This window comes from Hemibagrus wyckioides, linkage group LG25, assembly GCF_019097595.1.
Source record: "Hemibagrus wyckioides isolate EC202008001 linkage group LG25, SWU_Hwy_1.0, whole genome shotgun sequence".
NCBI classification, from domain to species: Eukaryota; Metazoa; Chordata; class Actinopteri; order Siluriformes; family Bagridae; genus Hemibagrus; species Hemibagrus wyckioides.
Window position 1 is genome coordinate 9,527,006 of NC_080734.1, and position 21,076 is coordinate 9,548,081.

At 39.9% G+C, this 21,076-nt stretch overlaps 2 protein-coding genes across 4 annotated transcripts in view; both read left to right on the forward strand.

The window, feature by feature from the left end:
* Positions 1-5,875, forward strand: part of lpgat1 (lysophosphatidylglycerol acyltransferase 1) — a 45,843-nt gene extending 39,968 nt beyond the window's left edge. For all 3 annotated transcript variants that reach the window (XM_058378980.1, XM_058378981.1, XM_058378983.1), the window contains exons 7-8: positions 4,192-4,298; positions 5,360-5,875. In XM_058378980.1, coding sequence (XP_058234963.1) covers positions 4,192-4,298; positions 5,360-5,523 — 271 coding nt within the window. In that variant the 3' untranslated portion in view covers positions 5,524-5,875. The remainder of the gene's footprint in view (positions 1-4,191; positions 4,299-5,359) is intronic.
* Positions 5,876-10,450: 4,575 nt separating this feature from the next.
* Positions 10,451-17,999, forward strand: nek2 (NIMA-related kinase 2). The gene is made up of 9 exons (XM_058378590.1): positions 10,451-11,162; positions 12,486-12,703; positions 13,412-13,655; positions 13,849-13,931; positions 14,020-14,146; positions 14,390-14,594; positions 15,789-15,843; positions 16,474-16,550; positions 17,436-17,999. Exons 1-9 carry the CDS (start codon positions 11,067-11,069, stop codon positions 17,630-17,632), a joined length of 1,302 nt encoding a protein of 433 aa, XP_058234573.1. The 5' UTR covers positions 10,451-11,066; the 3' UTR covers positions 17,633-17,999.
* The last annotated feature ends 3,077 nt before the right edge of the window (positions 18,000-21,076 follow it).

A 21,076-nucleotide genomic window follows, 5' to 3' on the forward strand; every position in this document is an offset into this window, starting at 1 on the left:
CATTCTTCTCTGAAGTCCCTTTATGACTGATTTAATAGGCCATTTCAGTCATTTCAGTCACTTCCTTCCTTCCTTCCTCTCTCTCTCTCTCTCTCTCTCTTATTCTTATTCTTCAGTAAGAGCTTATACTAGTCATCCTAATGCATCTGGAGCCTGTCCCATGAACACTGGGCAGGAGGTGGTAATACACCCAGGATGGGACACCAGTCCATCACTGGACAACACACACACACACACACACATTCACATCTAGAAGCAATTTAAAGAATTTGTAAGAAACCCACGCAGACAAAAGTAGAGCAGAGAAATAACTCAAACTCAGGATCATACCATGAACCCTGAAGCTGTGAAGCTCCGTACTGCATCATCATGCAGGTTATTTAATGTTTCCGTTTCATTTTTAACTTATTTACCTACAGAAACCTTTTTACCTGCTTGATCTTGTATTTCCTCCTTTTTGGTCCATGTAAAATCCTAGTCCTTGACTTAGTTACCAAATGGGCACTTGGGATGGAAAATAACAGAGCTGTAGGCTAAGTTAAGTTGCCTTTGTTTGTCACATATACATTACAGCACAGTGAAATTCTTACTTCACATATCCCATCCTTAGCGGTTTTGGGGTCAGAGCATAGGGTCAGCCATGAAACAGCGCCCCTGGAGCAGGGTGAGTTGGGGGCCTTGCTCAAGGGCCCAACAGTGGCAGCTTGGCGGTGCTGGGGCTTCTGGTCAACGACCCAGAGCCTTAACCACTTAAGCTGCCACTGCCCTTTACCTAGTGCCCTTCTGAATAGTGTTTCTAAAGACATGATAGAAAGCTTACATGTTTTGATTGATATGTTAATGTTCTTTAATTGCACATGTACAGTATTATTGTCTGGAAATACATATATACTTATTATTATTATTATTATTATTATTATTATTATTCCAACAACGTATGGTAAGAAAAGGCTCGGCAACAATTCCTAGAACAATCCCGAATCAATTGGATAAAAGTGAAATAAGACCCCGGCTAATCTGAGCTACAGAGCGAGCGCCGAGTCGGTTCACTCCATCATCTCCATTTATCGATTCAGAGTTATATGGAATAATCTGATTAGATTTGAGTGTGAAATGTGCCGTGTGCTTCCAAATCGAGTTATCTGGTTAAAGTCTGCCTCTCTGAACGACATCTGAATAGTACGGTCACTTCAGGACACGGGAGGCGCGGCAGCGAGATTCACAATGCACATCCTTCAGTGTTCAGTTACCCTCTATTCAGGTGATTTTTATTTTAGTCTTTATACTTTCTATGTGTAACAGCAAACTGTGAACGGTAAATAATTTTCAAATCATTTCCACTCATGATTATATGTGTGTGTGTGTGTGTCTAGCAGCGCTTCTGTTTCCCAACACACTGCGTCTGATTTTTCTTCAGGCTGTGAAAGCAGCTGTGATTTTTTTTATTTATTTATTTATTTTCTCACTCGACAGGAACGGCGTCGTCAGCGAGCAGTAAACATCCATTAGAGAGCTCGCTCAGCTGATTAGAGTCATGCGGAGGCTGCTTTACCAAACACTCTGCACAAATTTTAGCTTTCATGATTACGATTACTGAGAGCAAGATTATGGTCTTAGATCTGATTTAATATTCAGCACGGCCTGGAAGACTGAGTACACCGATGGAAATGCTTTCTTCAAGAATCGACTAGAACTTTTCTCATTACAAATTATACTATTAACAATATCTTAAGTGAAAAGCAGAATCTTAGAAATATTTACATGGCTTTCGGGATTTCTGAGTAGCATGGAGTTTGTATAAAACCTGATCAGTCATGTGAGATCAAATCAACAGTCTGAACACACGTTTCTGTAGATAATTCAAAGGATAATGCTTGAGGAAAATTGAAAACCTTTTCCACGAAGGATCAGTATATCCCAAAACGCTTTTTCTCAATTCTGTAAAACTATGGGTTTATTTACAGTTTTAAATGAAAAAATAATAGAAATCTCAGATTTTTAATGTGGTGTCAGACTTTAAGAACGCACTATATGTACATGACTATGAAGCCTTAAGTCTTTCCTGAGGCCTTAGTGCAGGTCAGCAGCCAAATGACCTTTTGTGGTGCATGTTTTTGTTAATGGAGAATGAAGCTATGCAACCTCATATTTATACCCTAGAAAAAAAACACATGCTTGAAGCAAAAGAAACGTAATATTATTTTGCATTTATTTACTTTCTAAGACGTTTGAGATTACTTTGAGATATATTTGAGAGTAAATACTATTAGAAAAAAAATACTTTTATTATAAAAAGTGCCTTGCATGAACAAATACAGTTTCTCTTGTTTGAACACCCATATCCCATGGACATGAAATAAATTAATGGCATTTATACAGTCGCTGTATGTGTTTACTTAGCATCAATATTAATTATTAATATTTTGTTGTTACGTTTTCCTGATATTTTGTTGCTCTCAGAAGCTTTGCAGTCATAGGAGCAGTATGTATTAATATTGTCAATTATAAAGCCATTTCTGGAACTGTTCTTCTCAGTCTCTCTGTGTGTGTTTTGTCCACACGGGTTGTGTGTTGTTTTCATTTGTGTTTGCTGCGTGTGTATTGTTTTTCAATCTGCCGGTGAATAATTGATGACGCCGGTGGATTTAGTCGCCTCTTAGCCGTTTGGGTTTCCTTCTCAGCGTTTCTTGCGGTGCCACGGCTGCATTTCGCCAAGCTGTTCACATACACGAGCAACTCCATCAGCGGAAATAGTTCGTAAGCTGCACATCTGCGCTGTGCTTTTTTAAAACACTCGAGCAGCGCTTTTTTTTTCAGACATGGTTTGGCTGGACTCTTCGATTGTGAACATTGTGATTTGTCTTGTCTGCTTGCGGTGTTTCTCGGTAGTCTGTTGTCCAATTTTTCATTGAGAACTTTTAAAGAAAGCATGTCTGAGAATGTTGTCTGAATTGGAAACGTTGAGGTATGGATGTGGGAATGGAAAGATATTTTTGTGAGAGATGATGGCTTGGAATAGAAAATGTACCGTACGTTCCGGTTTTCCAAGCCACATAATACCAGAGCACCAATATACCATCGGGTACGCTGAGATAAAATGTACAGTGGTACAACTTTTTGTTAGTTCACTAGTCAGAGATTTGGGACACAGCACAGATAGGGTGTTTGCAATTCAGATTAGATTTGCTTACTATTCATTTTAATTTCATCTGAATTCAATCCACATGTCATATTGCAAGTTGTGATGCATTACATATTAATTATTTTATGTTAATTACATGTATATTGTTATTGTGATTAATGGAGTCTTCAGTGTGAGTGCATTACCTGAAATGTCTCACCAATGTATTGATTTTAGATGGAGGGCCTGATGAGAATGCCCTAGATAGCTGACAGACTGGAACCAGCTGGTTGGCTCCTGAGAGATGAGGGGGCGGGGCTTGGTGGAAGGCCATTGAAACAGAGGAGGTGTGGCCTGGTGGATAGTTTCTAAGAAATAAGCCATTTGCTTGAACTGAAAGGGTTCCACATGGTTAGGTGGATGGCTTCTCAGAGCTGAGGGGATGGATCGAGGTGGATGCCCCCAGAATCTTTGGGGGTGTGGCCAAGTGCATTGAATCAGGAATTGAAGGGATGTAGCCAGGTGCCTGGCTCTAGGATTAAATGTGGGGTCAGGTTGGCAGGCCCATATGCAGGACTTGGCTCTGTGGACAGTTCTAGACATGAAAGGCAGGTGAGATGCTTGGCACTGGAGAGCCTAGTGGAAACCTTTAGGTTCAGGATGTCTCTAAGCAGCTGAAGAGTAGATCCAGGTGGATTGCTCGAGGAACCGGGGAGTTGTGATTGGGTGGAAAGTTTCTTCAGAGCTGAGAAAACTGAGCCAGGTGGACTGCTCCAGAGAGATGATGGGCCGCAGACAAAAGCACTATGAGTAATAAACTGATAAAATGGTCTTGTTACATGGTAATATTTAAACCCATAAAATAAAGCATCGTGTTTACTAACAACTGTGTGCCGAAGTGGAGTTAACAGTAGTATTGTGCTGCTTTAACACACAGTTTAGGATGTGGCATGAGACAGTCCAGATCTGTGTGTTTTGGGGTTTGATGGTGTGTTTTCATGATGTCATTTGGTTATCCCTGTCCACAATATTCAACAGAACAAATACGTGTGTGTGTGTGTGTGTGTCAGGCTCTACCCGGTACGAGAGGTGCCAGTGGAGACAGAGGCTCTAACAGACTGGCTCTATCAGAGGTTTGTGGAGAAGGAAGAACTTCTCGCTCACTTCTATCAGACAGGTGAGACATTACACCAGCTCACACTTCCTCTGTTTATGCCTTTCTCACTGATTAATATTCTCTTCATCACCACTAATAATAAATAATAATCTGTCTGTCTTTACGTCTGTGCGCTCATTCTGGCCATCTGTTCGGATGTTTGTCTCGGATCTGTCCCAATGTCTGATATATCTGTGTTTCTCTCTGAGGATCCATGTGTCTGACTATGTGTATATTTTCACTATTTGGCCAAAAGTATCTGGACACCTGACCATCAGACCCATGTGCTTTTTGTAAATTCGGTTCCATCTGCTGGTATAACAATAACAACCTTGACTCTTTCAAGAAGGTTTTACACTAGATTTCGGAGCATAGCTTGTGCTCATTCAGCCATAAGAGCATTATGGCTGTGATGATCAGGTGTCCGCAAACATTTGGCCGTACTGTGTATCCGTATACCAGAATTTCTATTTGTTTATCTGTCAGAAATTACTAATTATATTTAGCTATGTATTCATGTGTCTGCCTGTCTATTTCTTGTGTATTTCTATAAGGCTGTGAGTCTAGATTCAGTCTTTCAGTCTCTCTGTCCTATATGACTCATTTTATCCGTTCATTTTTCTGTCATTTTTCTATCTGATATTTCTGTCTATCTGTTCATCTTTGTACGTGTCTGTCTGTTATTTATGTCTACATGTCTCACTAAAATGATAACTCTGGCTGTTAGATCTGTTACCTTTCTAATATGAACAATATAAAAATGTTCTAATTTTTATACATTCATTTTTCTGTCTGTGTACCTGACTATCTTTATACATGTCTGTCTAATATTTTGTCTACTGATCTGTCTATGACTATTTTATTACTTCTTATAGCAGATAATCAGTCATTCTGTCGACTATTGAACCCTCTGCCTATATACCTGCCTATTTTTATACCCGTCTGTCTGTATTTTTCTATATATTGATCTTTCTGTGTCTGTATACCTGACTAACTATTGTTATACCTGATATTTCTGTTTATCAGCCTCTGTATCTCCCAGCGCATGAGAAGAATAACACCATGTGTTATGTGTTTTGCAGGAGTGTTCCCTCCATCAAAAGGTCAGAATAAGGCCGAATCCCGGGCAATGACACTGGACTTTGCATGGCTGTGCGCCGTCCAGTCGTTTGCCTTCATCTCGGGCTACATGTGGTACAGCGTCCTTCAATACGTCTACTGCTGGTTTTGCTCGCTGCTCTGGTGAAGAGAGGGATCGAGAGAGGGAGAAAAGGATGAGGGAAAGCGGGACGATGATACAAGAAGGAATAACAGCCATCAAAGCCAATCTTGGATCTGTTGGAATGCCACAGATGCTGGCTTAACTCACTGGCAAGATGATCGTGAAGGAAAATTGTATTTGATCCTAAATCCCAAACCTGCACCCCATCTGGGCACACACACACACGCACTCACCTACACACACACACACACACACAAATGCAGACACACACTCAGACACACATGCAGTTCTGCAATACGAACATACATTCAAAGAAATAGGTGAACAGTGACATCATGTTTACACATGTACACGTCCATATATATATATATATACACATATATATATATATATATATATATATATATATATATATATATATATATAAAAAATTCTATATCTCAATGTTTACTCATGCACATGCTGACACATGTTTTAATTTTAATTCCAATCATAAATTAGGCTCAGGAATAAGCCAAGTTCATTCACCTGCCATCAGTAACACTGTCCTGCTTACGTCTATGTCGTGAGGACGACGTCCTGCAAACAAACCCTAAACGGATTGTGCTCTGGACTTCCTGTCGTCATTTCTGTCCTCCTCTCTCCTGCTTTTCCTTCGTTGTCCTGTGTGCTCTGTTTTTGTCTCTGTGTCTAGACAGTATTGCAATTCGCTCACGTTTACACTGGACGCTTAGACATCGCCGGACGATCTCCAACTCACCTTCTGTCTCAGTAGGGGACCTTGTTTTTCCGCTCCATATCTCACACCTTTCATAACACTGAACTGCTTTCAAGTAGAGATTAAAAAAAAAAGAAAAAAATCCTTTGTCACCCTAGTTGAATTCATGTTGGTGTTTTACAGATATAATTAAGCCATATGCTTAGTGTGTGAGGACTGATACTGGTAAGGACTCACTGTTGACTGAAAGAAGTGTGAAATTAGGCTCGAGGTGTCATTACTGTAAATTTAGAACAGCGTAACCTGCCGAAGTGTGCCGGTCAACTATTTTTATTTTTTTTTTGTTGTTGTTGTTGTTGTGTTGTTTTTTTTTGTTTTTTTATAAAGATTAACATCTGTTTGCTATATGTTCTCTCAGTGCTAACTGCAAATCACTGTTTATTTTAATTTCTTTCTTTTTTAAAATTATTATTAACATGGACATTTGGTATTATAAACGCTGAGATAGAATCCATGACGTGACTGCAGCATTTCCGTTGTTTTTAGTTTCAAAATTCTTGAATGTTAAGATAAAAGGATAAAAAAAAAAAAAACAATACAACGGTACCCCTCTGTGCTGGTGTTTCTAGAAATTTCTATTTCTGCAGTTTAAAGAAACAAAAACTGTGGTGTGTGAGTCTGATTCAGTCTGACTGCAGTTTACTTCATGTTTATGCAACCTGTTTTTTCTCACATCGAAGAGTAGAGGTGATGATGATGATGACGATGATGGTGATATTATTATTATTATTGTTATTATTACTGCTGCTGCTGCTGTCTATTAGGACAGAGCTGTCTGTTTGGCTCATATTCATAATAACCTTCTGCTTTATGTGTTCTGTGAGGAAATCTGACCCTGTCTTTCAGTACTGACTCAGTCTATCAGCTCTGGCCAAAATGGAAATGTACACACTGTCCTCGTGTACACCAAATGCAGTTAAATAGACAAGACTAGTTTGGCGTCTGAAGTTTGCTTGTTTAGTTTGAGTCAAATCAGGATCATTTATCATTTGCACAATATGTCAAGACTAATATTGAGGCTCAAAAAATTTGTGTGTATGAGAGAGAGAGAGAGAGAGAGAGAGAGAGAGAGAGAGGGCGTGTCTCTGGGAAAGCCCTTCAAATGGACTATATATAGTTGTGACAAGAGGCTTTCTGCACTGCATGTGAATCACAGCAGAGACATGCTAACAGCCGGTATCTGATTACAAAACGAATCGATTACTCTTCAGCCTCTTTCACAACAGAATGTAGTTATCAAACAACTTCATCAACCCATGACAGTCATCTCTGTGTGAGGAAATGACACTTAGCTGGCAAAGTATTTTGGCATCAGAGTGCAATCGTTAAACAAGCTACTTTCCCACCAAATATATATATAAAAAAAAAAGGTGAGATCAAAATGTAAATCATTTCTGTCTTATCGGGAACCAGCTCTCAAATCTCATTTCCAACAATATCTCATTCCTCTTTGTTACATGTTACATATCATAGCTGTAGCTTGAATGTGCCATATGGAATCCCTGCTGTGATAAAAATCAGGATACCCACAAGTCGCTAAACAGATGTAAACACAGGTGGAAAGGCTTTTGACGTTGAAGTCTACATGCAGTGCTCCAGATAGGCGTCTAAGCTCATCTCAGTTTTAGACACTAACAACATCCTTCGAAGGAAGCATTTATAAGCAGATTAGTAATGAAATGTGTGAAACCGGCATTGAAGTATGCGTCCTAAGCCAAATGATGATTAGTTAATAGTCTGAAGGTTTAAAGAGTGGGATTTTGTCTGGATTCTCCAAGCTTTGGAATTTTCCTTTCTTCCACAACATGTAGGAACATGTAAGTAATTCATCTGGTGATATATAAATATTGATTTTTTGTTGTTGTTATGTTTGTTTATGTATGATGATGAACTGTAAACTTGTATGATTTGTGCTCTGCATTAGCGACACTAACTATAGCTTCTTGCACCGGCGCCACAACTAAAGAAGCAGACTTCAGACACCAAACGTTTATTGACTCCCATTTTCTACAAGGGGATCATTGTATACATTTCATTTGTAGAGGAACTGTTCCTTTAATGCCCTGTTCTTGACTTTTTCCTTCGTCCCATGTGGTCCTGCCAAATTGCAGTAGTTCTTATGTTCGCACAGGTTGAAGGTTTTGGGTATGAAGATTTTTTGTGCCCCTCCCCCTTCTGTATTTTTATATATACAGCGTCATCTGCCGTTTTCACTGTTTTGAAAAAGAAAATTTCTTTAACTGCAGGAATGCCTTCTAATGAAGTTCTGCTCCTCAGGATTCAACCGAGTGAAACTGGCAAGAGGATATTTTGACAAAGGTGCATAAAAAACAGTATTGAAACAGGGCCTGTGACTAGAGTAGATGGATCAGCCAGGGGTTAAATTTGACCTGTTTAGTAATAACGAGAGGAACGAAGCTTCCGTGTTGTCTAAATAAAATTGTCCTTCGTCTAGCAATAAGGTGCAAAAGTAGGAAGCAATTCAGCTTACAAACCACTAGACTAATTAACAGACCAGAGCTTGCCTAAATGTGCCACTTGTGGGAGTGTGTTTGTGTTTCTGCCTAGCTTGCTGAAGTCTGAAATTGTGTATGATGCAGCTTCACGGAAAAAAAAAAGATGCGGAATACATTCACGGCCGTTCAGACTGATGAACATGCGAGGACTTCCATCCAACAGAAAACGTAAAGGGAACTCAACCCTCATCATGTCATTACTGTCTTACTTTTTTTCTTTTCTTTTTTTTTTCCTTTTTCTTTTCTTTCTTTTTTTTTTAATTTTTGTTTTTAGGAATTTTAACAAATTATGCTAGACTGGTCTTTAGTTTTCATTTTGTACTCCTGTTGCCCTTCTCTTTCCAGCTGCCCAGCCATTTTACAACACAGTTTAATTGTGCTGGAATAAAAATGATAAATATCAATGAACCGCAACGTGTGTGTGAGGCTGTTGTTGTGAAGCCGTGTTTAACAGGTTCATTATTGCTAAAATTTCAATGTGATTTTATAGGATGGGTGACAACATTACTAAAAATTTGTGTACACACTTTATGACGTATTCATAAATATTATATTCATTTACTCAGACAATATTGGCCTGGCTTATACCTTTAACCTTGAAGTACAGGTGATGAAAACCATCTTTCCCTGGTTGCAAATGCAAAGCAGTTTGCTTCCATTTGTATGACATTTTAGGGCCTACAGAGAATAAATTATGGCCCTCAGGGACATTATGGGCCGTGGAGAAATGCCTCCACGATACAGGAGTCCCTAGTGGCATACTTGTGCACGTTTCTCTTCCTTACAACCGAACGATTACATTCGATTCTTAAATCCTTTTGTGTTTACTTTGAAAATAATAGGTTTGTATTTATTTACTTGTTTGTTTGATTATTTATATACCCATACTAATATTTTTAAAACTTGTAATGTTGGTGTAAAATCCATGGAAAAAGAGCTTATTCTAATAACTTCAGTTCCACATTCAAATACATTATATAGCCAAAAGTTTTGGGACACCCCTCCAAATCATTGAATTCAGGGGTTGGGCTCGGCCCCTTAGTTCCAGTGAAAAGAACTCTTAATGCTTCAGCATACCAAGACATTTTGGACAATTTCATGCTCCCAGCTTTGTGGGAACAGTTTGGGGATGACCCCTTCCTGTTCCAACATGACAGAACACCTTTGGTATGAATTAGAGTGGAGACTGTGAGCCAGACCTTCTCATCCAACATCAGTGCCTGACCTCACAAATGCACTTCTAGAGGAATGGTCAAAAATTCCCATAAACACACTCCTAAACCTTGTGGACAGCCTTCCCAGAAGAGTTGAAGCTGTTATAGCTGCAAAGGGCGGAACAACTCCATATTACATTTACGTGCATGTAAAGGCAGACAGTCCAGTTTGTGTCTCCGCTCTAATTCATCCAAAAGGTGATCTATTGGGTTGAGGTGCAGGCCAGGTCAGGTTCCTGTTCCCATAAAGTTGGGAGCATGAAATTGTCCAAAATGTTTTATTACACTGAAGCATTACGAGTTCCTTTCACTGGAACTAAGGGGTCAAGCCCAACCCCTGAAATAACATCACCTGAATTCAATCATATGGAGAGGTGTCCCAAAACTTTTGTCAACATAAGTGTACATTTAGAAAGATCAGTGAATCAAGACAGTCGTGATAAAGCGTTAAAAAGAAGAAGAAACAAGAAGCTAACTGAATCACTGAGCGAATCCGCTCCATTTCATGATTTTATGATTTTTCTTTTAGGATTTAATTATCTTAATTATCTGATTATCCTGTATTAATAGTCTGTGTCTCTTTAAATGTGGTGACACGCCCACGCCTGTCCCGCGTGCTCTCGCGGCTAAATGTGGTTGGTAGGTTACCAGCGCTAAGCGACCGGCAGCGTTTGTTTCGCGACTTTCAACCAATCAGATCGTCCGCAGCGTTTCCCTGTAAGCCAATCAGAGTGTAGGGTTTGAGTGGCAGTTTAAAAATCGTTCTTTCGGCTTCAATCTAAAAAACTGCTGATCACGCTTGTCTTGTGCACTACGCAGGGCACAGGTAGAGTGTACTTTAACACACTACATAGGGCGCAAGAAGGCGTTTGAGATTCAGCCTAGTCAACCGCTGTCAGTATAAAAGGTGCTGTTTTGTTTAACGCTGTTGGAAGTGAATGCTGTAATATAGTTTCCGCTGAGCTAGTGTAGTGTTTGCATTGCATTAACACCAAGTTAACGCTACTTTACTTCATCCAAACATTATAGGATTGTTTTGTTTCAGTGTTTTTGTTCACAATGCCGTCCCGCACGGAGGATTACGAGGTTCTCAGCACCATCGGCTCGGGCTCGTACGGAAAGTGCCAGAAAATTAGGAGAAAATCAGACGGAAAGGTAATTAGACCTAGTGGCTTTGTGTTTGTAACCGCCTACCTGCAGGGCAGCCGCGGTGAGTTAGCATGTTAGCTAATGCTAGTAAAATAGTGCACAGTAATCAAACGCTTTACGAAAAAGAAACAGGTTTAACATGGCGTAGTTTGTTTGCATGCTGTGCCTTTCATGTTAAATGAGAAGTAATATTGCAGTCGGGTTAAATAAAGCCCTTTTAATCAGTTTATTGTTGTTTTGAACTATGCGGAGAGTCCCAGAGCCTCATTTGTTACTATAGGAACTATAACGCGTTAGGACGAGCGCATTAATATAAACCTGTGATTTGCCTTTCAGCCGGAACTACTGTCAGAGCTGCTGTCAAAATGAATTCACCTTCTGAGCAAACGGAGTAAAAAATTTAAAAAATTTGTGTTAATTAGCTATTTTAACACTTACTTTATCTTGCCCCCCCCCCCCCCCCTTCACAGTGCTGTAAACCCATAGACATACACTATATTGCCAAAAGTTTTGGGACACCCCTCCAAATCATTGAATTCAGGGGTTGGGCTTGGTCCCTTAGTTCCAGTGAAAGGAACTCTAAATGCTTCAGCATACCAAGACACTTTGGACAGAGTCCTGACCTCAACCTGATGGAACACATGAATGTAATATGGAGTTGTTCTGCCCTTTGCAGCTATAACAGCTTAAATTCTTCTGGGAAGCCTTTCCACAAGGTTTAGGAGTGTGTTTATGGGAATATTTGACCGTTCCTCTAGAAGTGCATTTGTGAGGTCAGGCACTGATGTTGGATGAGAAGGTCTGGCTCACAGTCTCCACTCTAATTCATCCCAAATGTGTTCTATCAGGTTGAGGTCAGGACTCTGAAGTTCCTCCACACCAAACTCACTCATCCATGTCTTTATGGACCTTGCTTTGTGCACTGGTGTACAGTCATGTTGGAACAGGAAGGGGTCATCCCCAAACTGTTCCCACAAAGTTGGGAGCATGAACTTGTCCAAAATGTCTTGGTGTGCTGAAGCATTAAGAGTTCCTTTCACTGGAACTAAGGGGCCGAGCCCAACTCCTGAAAAACAACACTTGAATTCAGTGATTTGGAGGGCTATATAGTGCATGTACAATTTAGGCCAAAAGTGTCAAATTGTTCAAATACTATGTAAAACATGACAGAAATTCATTACTTTTTTTTTTTATGGAACATTTTTTGATAACGTTCCTTCATCTTTCTTTCATGGCTGTGTATTAAAATGGTTGGTGGATTGATGGAGGGGGGAGTCTAATCTTGAGGTCTAATGTGGCACAGTGACACTGAAGGGTTTTGTGTGTTAGATCCTGGTGTGGAAGGAGCTGGATTACGGCACCATGGCAGAGGTGGAGAAGCAGATGTTGGTGTCCGAAGTGAACTTGCTGCGAGAGCTCAGACACCCTAACATTGTCAGATACTATGACCGCATCATTGACCGCACAAACACCACGCTGTATATCGTGATGGAGTTCTGCGAGGGCGGGGACCTGGCCACTCTCATATCCAAGTGCATTAAAGAGAGGTAACTGCATTTGTATTTCCTGTTATCATGGCATTGCTTATATGAACTACTGAAATATTCAGTATGCATTTAGTCTGACTCTCTCAATTCCATTTGAGAGGAAGAGGCGGCACATGTAGGAGTCACGTTTATGCTCAGGGGCGGACTTAACCAATAAGCGAAGTAAGCAGCCTCTTAGGGCCCCGGGGAATTAGGGGGCCCCGACCCATTCCAAGAAGCCTATATAAATCATATAGTACGTACTACGTTTCTATCATATTGTATGGTCTGTCTATAACCATTAAGATTTTAACATTACATCTTTTCAAATGCCCCCCCAATGATTCATGAATAGTGGAACGTCCCTATTGTACTGCACATGCGCAAGATTCCCATACCTGGAATTGCTTAGGGCCCCAAATCATTAAGTCCGCCCCTGTTTACGCTCGCATGTTGAGCTCTATCAGAGCATATCAGTTGACTTCTAATGTATTTTATGTTAGACAAATTTAATACAGACAGAAATAAAGCAGTTTGAGATGTGCAGTCATGATGAACTATTAGGGTTCACATCAGGCTGAATCACGCCACCTTGCCATTGATTATGTGCCTATATCAGAATGCCCCATTTTATTCTATTCCTTATGTATTCTATAGTCAGATGTTTTTAATAACACTGTTTTGGGGGGGGGGTTGTAATTTGTGTGTGCGTGCCCTTCTGTCTAACAGGAGATATCTGGAAGAGGAGTTTATCCTGCGTGTCATGACTCAGCTGGCTTTGGCGCTGAAAGAGTGTCATGGCCGAAAAAATGACGGCGGCAGCACAGTTCTTCATCGTGATCTGAAACCTGCTAACATTTTCCTCGATGCCAAGCAGAATGTAAAACTTGGAGATTTTGGCCTGGCACGGATACTCCGACATGAGACAAGCTTTGCTAAAACCTTTGTGGGAACTCCATATTACATGTCACCTGTAAGTTAGCCACTCTAGGATCTCTCACTCAGTTAAGATGATCCTAATTTTGCAATGCTTTTTGGGAAATGCAACCCAAAACATTTGAGCTGGGAGCTAGGATGACCTCTATTTTAGTTATAGTTGTGTTAACTTATTTTTATTGCCAATTTGCATTGCTCTAATAGTGACCGCATGCTTGTTTTGCCCACAGGAACAAATGAATCACATGTCCTACAACGAAAAGTCAGACATCTGGTCTTTAGGATGTTTGCTGTATGAACTCTGTGCTTTGTCGTAAGTATTCATACTTTCTTTGCCTTTAGAACTTTTCGGTGTAACAGCTTATGTGGTTGTACACTTTAATCCCTCTTGGAATTTGCAGACCTCCATTCACAGCCTATAACCAAGAGGAACTGGCTGAGAAGATCACAGAGGGAAAATTTAGAAGGATTCCCTATCGATATTCCAATGAGCTGAACACGCTGCTGTGCAGGATGCTGCACCTAAAGGTCTGTAGACATGTTGTATTATATTTTCTAATGAATACAAATTACACAACTAATTATATTCATTCAGAAAGCTGAAGTTTTCTTTAAATTTTTTTCCTTATGCTTAGATTATAATAGTCCAGCATACAAGTTCCTGTGAACTAACTGTTACTATAGAAATGACAGCAACACATTAGTACAAGCCTACAACTTTAATTCTCGCTGCTCACACCAGTTTCTCATTCCGCCTTGCTGTGTTGTCAGGATTACCTGCGTCCCTCTGTGGAGTCGATCCTCCAGAGCTCATTAATCTCCACATATGTGGCCCGGGAGCAGAAGAAGGCTCAAGCGAGGCAGCAGCGGGGGTCATGTGACCTGGAGCAGCCTAAACTGGCAGAACTGAAGCTGAAGGAGCAGGCACTACGCCAGCGAGAGCAGGACCTCAAGGAGCGAGAAGAGAGACTGGAGCGTAAGGATAATTATTCTAAATTGCACTTTAACTGTCCGTTCCAGTCCTCTAATTTGATTGGTCAAGTGGCTTTCCAGGAGTGCTGATAGTTTGTACAAAAGCCCTAGAGATATTTCACTGTTCGTATCACTCGGCATTCACTACGGATAACTCAAATTGTAGCAATAGTCTGTTGGACTGAAACCATTGCTACACTTACTATGGATGGCTAGTTAGTTTGTGTAAAATGTCATGATGTTGATGGAGCAAAAAATAAATACTTTCAATATAGTGAGTCCCTGATCTCACTTATTGGATGTTTTTATTTCTTTAATTAGTAAAACTTTCTTGTACTGAAAAGGCAAAAAGCTACAGTATAACACAGGGTCAGTATAACAGTGCACTAGCTGCAATGGACAAATAGCAATCTATTCTTATTTAGCTCTTAGACTATAACACATTTGTCACAATCTAAAACAAAACCAAATGCCACCTGCAGTGAGTAATTATTTAAATATGTGGGAGAAGTACACGGCTTTTTCTCCCTACAGATTTAAATTAAGCTACAGAGAAGCTTGCCCACGAAGATGGTGGTAGCTTAGTGGTTAAAATGTTGGACTACTGATTGGAAAGGTTGAGTTTGAATCCCAGGTCCACTAAGCTGCCACTGCTGGGCCCCTGAGCAAGGCCCTTAAACCGTAATTGCTCAGTTGTGTAAATTGTAAGTCGCTCTGGATAAGGGTGTCTGCTAAATGCTGTAAATTTTTGTTTTTGTTTTTTTGTTTTTTTTTGCAAAACACTGGTTACATAATTATCTGCACTTGCATAGCTAATATTTGGCAAAGAATAACCAAAATGAGTGTCCAACTTTGAGATACTTGTAGATCTTTCTACATGTGTGTTTCAAGCCTCTTTCCAGTACATTGTTGGGGTTAAACAAGTAGATGCCCTTTTTTAAAATTTAGGACTGAAGCTTTTTAATAGGGTTTAAATCCAGAGCCGTGAACTCAAACACATTCCACTGTGAAGAGAAGCGATAACAGTGTGGCTGATCATGAGCAGAACAGAATGGGGTCATTAGTGCAGTAAACTCTCGCTGTACTGCTGTGATTTCTGACTGCTTTTTACAAAGCACTCCGAAGCTCATCACCCAGTTCCTACATTACACAAGTTCCTGCACTTTTATTCATGTGTTCTCAATCCCCCCCCCTACAGAGAAGGAGCAGGAGCTGTGCATCAGAGAGAGACTAGCCAACGAGAAGCTGGCCAGGTAAACCTTTTTTTAAAGTCTCTTCAGTGTGTCAGAATTGGTTTGGGCATAAAATAAAATTGACATAATTCCTGATGCAATTTGTACTTCCAAATATTTCTAATAATGAGGAGAAATGTATTAAGATTCCACCATCTTTAGGTATAAGTGGGTGGGTGGATGGAGAGAGAGATGTATGTAATATTACTACATTTAAAAAAAAAAAAATATTTTCACACATGATTTAGTTAACTGATTTGTTTACTACTTTTACTCAAATTACAATATCAGTACTGCTATTGGTGTAATATGGGCAGTGGCAGCTGAAATGGTTAAGGCTCTGGGTCGTTGACCGGAAGAGTAGGGTTCAAGTCCCAGCGCTGCCAAGCTGCTACTGTTGGGCCCTTAAGCAAGACCCCTAACTCCCCCTGCTCAAGGGGCGCTGTATCATGGCTGACCCTGCAATCTGACCCCAATACTCCAAGGATGGGATATACAAAAAAGTGTCTGTGACATCTTTAATATTAGCTATTAGTGTACTCCTGGCTACAGTTGTACTAATTGTTTTAAAATGAATACATTAGCACGTTTGCTCCAAAATGAATGATTCCAATGTAAATGAAATGGAAATAATGTCTTGTCTCTTCACAGAGCAGAGAGTTTGATAAAGGGCTATAATGTGATGAGGCAGCAGAGGGCACACTCTCCACTGTTTACAGAAGACAAAGGTATGGAGGTGAAACGGAAGCCACTGCACCTTCTGAACACAGACAACAGCTAACCATGGCTTGTGTACATGAATGTGTTGTGCTGTTCTGAATGTGCTGCATGTCGATTTTGTGTCTCTCTAATTTTAAATATGCTTTTAATATAATTTTAATAAACTTGTGTGCAAACTGGCCACAAACTAACCTCTGCAACTGCAGCGCTTTCAAAAGATCATTAAAATGAACCTCTTTCTCAGCATTAAGATTATGTATAACTATCCCTCAGCCAGGTTAGAAAATAAATACTTTTATCAGACTAAAACCTTAAAGCTGCAATTTCTCCTCTTTACTATTACCAAGTGTTAACACTGGAGATTTCATCCAAAAAGCAAACATCTATTCACAGAAAACTTGTATAATATCAAGCTGCTTTTTAAAACTGTTCATGTGAGGCATCCATACATACAATCTCTGTGCAAGTTGATCCTACATTATTAATATTAGTAGGGTACTGTACTTATATATTATTAGTGTGCATTAATATAATCCTGGTAGAGTTGGAGAGCCACTGTTCTAGAAGACTAAGTAATTAATCTATTGAAAGGCCCATTAACTTTTTTTTTTTTTAAATAAAGTTGCTTGATATCATATATTTTTCATTATACCCACTATTTAAGGGTTGAGAGGTTTTCATCTGACAAGTTAATACAGAATACAAAATGAAGTGCAGACACGTCATATGTGGGTCACGTTATGTGGCTTTGTTTCAGCTTTTGATAAATCCTCTGGACGTTCTGAGTCCATGTTAAATATTATTTAGAGCTTCACACCTCATGTTCACCCATTGTTTTATTCTTTCTTTTATGATGTGACTGATGCAGATCATGTATGTGTCTTGACTTGCAGAGGAAAGTGAGAACATATCACCTGGAAAGAAGAAAGTCCATTTTGCAGGCGACAACAAGGAGAACTTTTGGGCTGAGCAGAGAGTCGGCATCAGACCTCAAGAGCATGTACTCATTAAGAAACTGCACAATGTTAACATAGGAGATGTGGAGAGGAATTATCCGCTGAAGATAAGGCCCATACAGGGTTTTCGCTAACACTGACTGATTTCAGCTGTGTATCAGCCCTGAGGAATGACAGACTCTTTACAAAGCTTCTACTAAAGACTTCACTATAAGCTTTGTATAAAAATCTTCCTTATAGGACACAATCATCTGTAGCTGGACATCTTGGCCTTGTTTTAAGTTCATGCCTTTTCATACAGCTTAATATCAAGGATTTCAAGAAATCTTATTTATTGTGTTTAGAAAGTGCAAGTTTGGCTAATGGTCTAACACTGGATAATTGTATTTAATGTTATGTGTTTGTCATAGTGTGTGTTAAGTTTATTTTTGGCATATTTTAGTAGTGTTTTGAAAAATCTTCTTGTACATGATCAAAAGAAAAGGAAAAAGTTTCTTGTCTGGTTATTTTACAGTGGATTGTGCTATACAGGTTTTTCCAAACATAGGGACATGAGAAGAAGAATAATTAAGAGCAAATGAATGTAGTGATGTCTTGCTTATGTTGACCTGCAGTCAAGGTCAAAAGGATATATACACTTGGACCTAAAAGATTCATTTTTTTTCCCCTCCTAAATTCACAGAAATCTGGATATAATCCAAGTGTCTCACTGCCGGAGGGGGGGGGGATTTCACTGTGGTGAGCCCAAAACTAGAGCAGCCCGATGAAAAAGAAAAATAAGATATCTAGGTAAGATATCTTGTTCTGTAATGGTTAAAAAGATGTGTAGCATGTAAGTAGAGACTAGCAAGATTGGCTATGACAGCAGAACTAAAAGGGAGAACCAGAAGGTAACACCGATATAAGGGCACCCTGGGATATAAAGCGGCCAGACGCTCCACCGTCTTTTATTGCTGCACATGATGAAACTCAATGCCATCCAGTCTAGCTGCCTGTGGGTCCTAGTACAAGGTCTGGTCAGAATTCAGTAGAAGTGTGTGCAATATCCTTTGCACATTCCTTTAATAAGCTGGTGTCGCTCCTCTGGCTTTACTGAAACACACTCATATACCTGTATCCAGCTGTTAAGGTAGTTTTCTAATGAGACAATACTCTAGCATCAAATCATGCAGATACACATATGTCACATATACATTACTGCACAATGAAATTCATTCTTTGCATATCCCATTCTTGGGGGTTGGGGTCAGAGTGTCAGCCATGGGGTGCTCAGGGGGGTTTGAGGGGCAGTTGAAGTCTTTGCTCAAAGCCCAACGGTGGCAGCTTGGTGGTGCTGGTGCTTGAACCCTGATCTTCTGGTCAATGAACCAGATACCACCTCCCCAGGATCCAGAATAAGAAAAGGAAATTGATGCCTATGACTTTAACTGTGGCATAAATGTTGGTGCCAAATGGGATGGTTTGAGAAACTGATGATTCCCTGGAATTTTCACACACAACAATCTCTAGAGATTATACCGATTGGTGCGAAAAACAAAAAACATCCTGTGAGTGAACTCCGCAGGCTGAAACACCTTGTTGATTAGAGAGATCAGAGGAGAAAGCCCAGACTGGAGCTGACAGGAAGTCTACAGTAACTCGATTGAAATGCAGAAAAGCATCTCCCAGCACACAAAACACATCAAACCTTGAGGTGAATGAGCTACAATAGAAGAAGAGCACTTCTGTCAGGAATCTGAGGCAATCATGGATGCAGACTCAGCAAAACTGAACAGTTGAAATCTGGAAGCAAAATGTGCAAATGTGATCATTATACCAGGGGTTTTTTTTCTCTGTAATAATTTTTCTTTTGGCTCTACATTTACTAGAGTGTACTGGAATGCTGACTTGAAGTATTCGGCTGTCTGATCAAGTTCCATAGGGTCAGATGGTAATCCAATCAAGGTTGATAACTCTGGGAGTTTAATGATAAAACTATGTGTAGTAGCTGAGGTTCGATGTGGTAGCATGACAAAGTGCATAAAGACACATTTGAGCTCTAGCCTGTGAGAGTGTGATTATATTTCTTAGATTTATCTGATTGTTAATATTAAATAAAAAGTGTGACCACTGTATAGAGTGGTCCTGTTACATTCTAATGAATCCTTGCTGCTTTCAGATGGTCTTGTGGAATGTCAACATGCATTTTAAAATCTCCAACAATTGATTATTTGCCTACAGAAACATTCAGGTTTAAGATGAAATGTGTAAATTAATTTAGATTATGACACTGTGGTTTTGTAAAAAAAAAAAAATAATAATTATGTGGCATAAATTGAAAGTAAATAATATAACAAACAAAAAGAGTAGCCAATTATTGATACAAAAATAAAATGGTATAGATTTGCCCCCCCCAACCTTCTATAATTACCTATTTTATTTCCACTAGATTATAAAAGGTATCTGTGTGATTTGTGTTCATTCAGTGACAAGAGCATTAGTGAGGTCAGGTACTGATGTTGTGTGAGGAGATCTGGAGTGCAGTCATTGTTACAAGTCAGCTTTAGGTCAGGGCTCTGGAGTTCTTCCATTCTGTCCTTGGCAAATGTCTTCATAGAGCTCACTTTATGCACATTGTCATGCTGGAACAGGTTTGGGCCTCTTAGTTCAGTAAAGAAAAGAGTAAAGGAATTGGATGTTACATACATTTGTGTGCCTCCTTTTATGTGGCAACAGCTTGGGCATGGTAAGTTGTCCACATACTTTTGACTGATATATATTTCTGCTTTAATTCAGTAGTTGTTTACATTCACTAAGTTGACTGTCTGTTTAAACAGTGTAAAAGTCTGCAGATATCGATCAAAATGAATTAGAAGCCTTGATTGACCAATTGTCATACACAATAAGGTTTTGGGACACCCCTCCAAATCATTGAATTCAGGTGTTGTTTTTCAGGGGTTGGGCTCAGCCCCTTAGTTCCAGTGAAAGGAACTCTTAATGCTTCAGCATACCAAGACATTATGGATAATTTCATGCTCTTAACTTTGTGGGAACAGTTTAGGGATGACCCCTTCCTGTTCCAACATGACTGCACACCAGTGCACAAAGCCATAAAGACATGGATGAGTGAGTTTGGTGTGAAGGAACTTCACAGAGTCCTGACCTCAACCTGATAGAACACCTTTGGGATGAATTAGAGCGGAGACTGAGCCAGGCCAAACTGTGACGTCTGCCTTTACATGCACATGAATGTAATATGAAGTTGTTTGGCCCTTTGCAGCTATAACAGCTTCAACTCTTCTGGGAAGGCCTTCCACAAGGTTTAGGAGAGTGTTTATGGGAATTTTTGACCGTTCCACTAGAAGCGCGTTTGTGAGGTCAGACACTGATGTTGGATGAGAAGGGCTGGCTCGCAGTCTCCGCTCTAATTCATCCCAATGGTGATGAGGCAGGCCAGTCAAGTTCCTCCACACCAAATTTGCTCATCCATGTCTTTATGGACCTTGCTTTGTGCACTGGTGCAAAGTCATGCCCATCCCCTGAAAAAACAACATCTGAATTCAATGATTTGGAGGGGTTTTGTCAATATAGTGTATGTA

What these genes read in the sequence shown, in the direction of transcription:
- nek2 (XM_058378590.1), top strand. Translation starts at nt 11,067, where the DNA reads ATGCCGTCCCGCACGGAGGATTACGAGGTTCTCAGCACCATCGGCTCG. An exon ending in GCGAGAAGAGAGACTGGAGC is followed by an intron (nt 14,595 to 15,788) that starts GTAAGGATAATT and finishes CCCCCCCTACAG; the next exon opens with AGAAGGAGCAGGAGCTGTGC. An exon ending in ACTGTTTACAGAAGACAAAG is followed by an intron (nt 16,551 to 17,435) that starts GTATGGAGGTGA and finishes CTTGACTTGCAG; the next exon opens with AGGAAAGTGAGAACATATCA.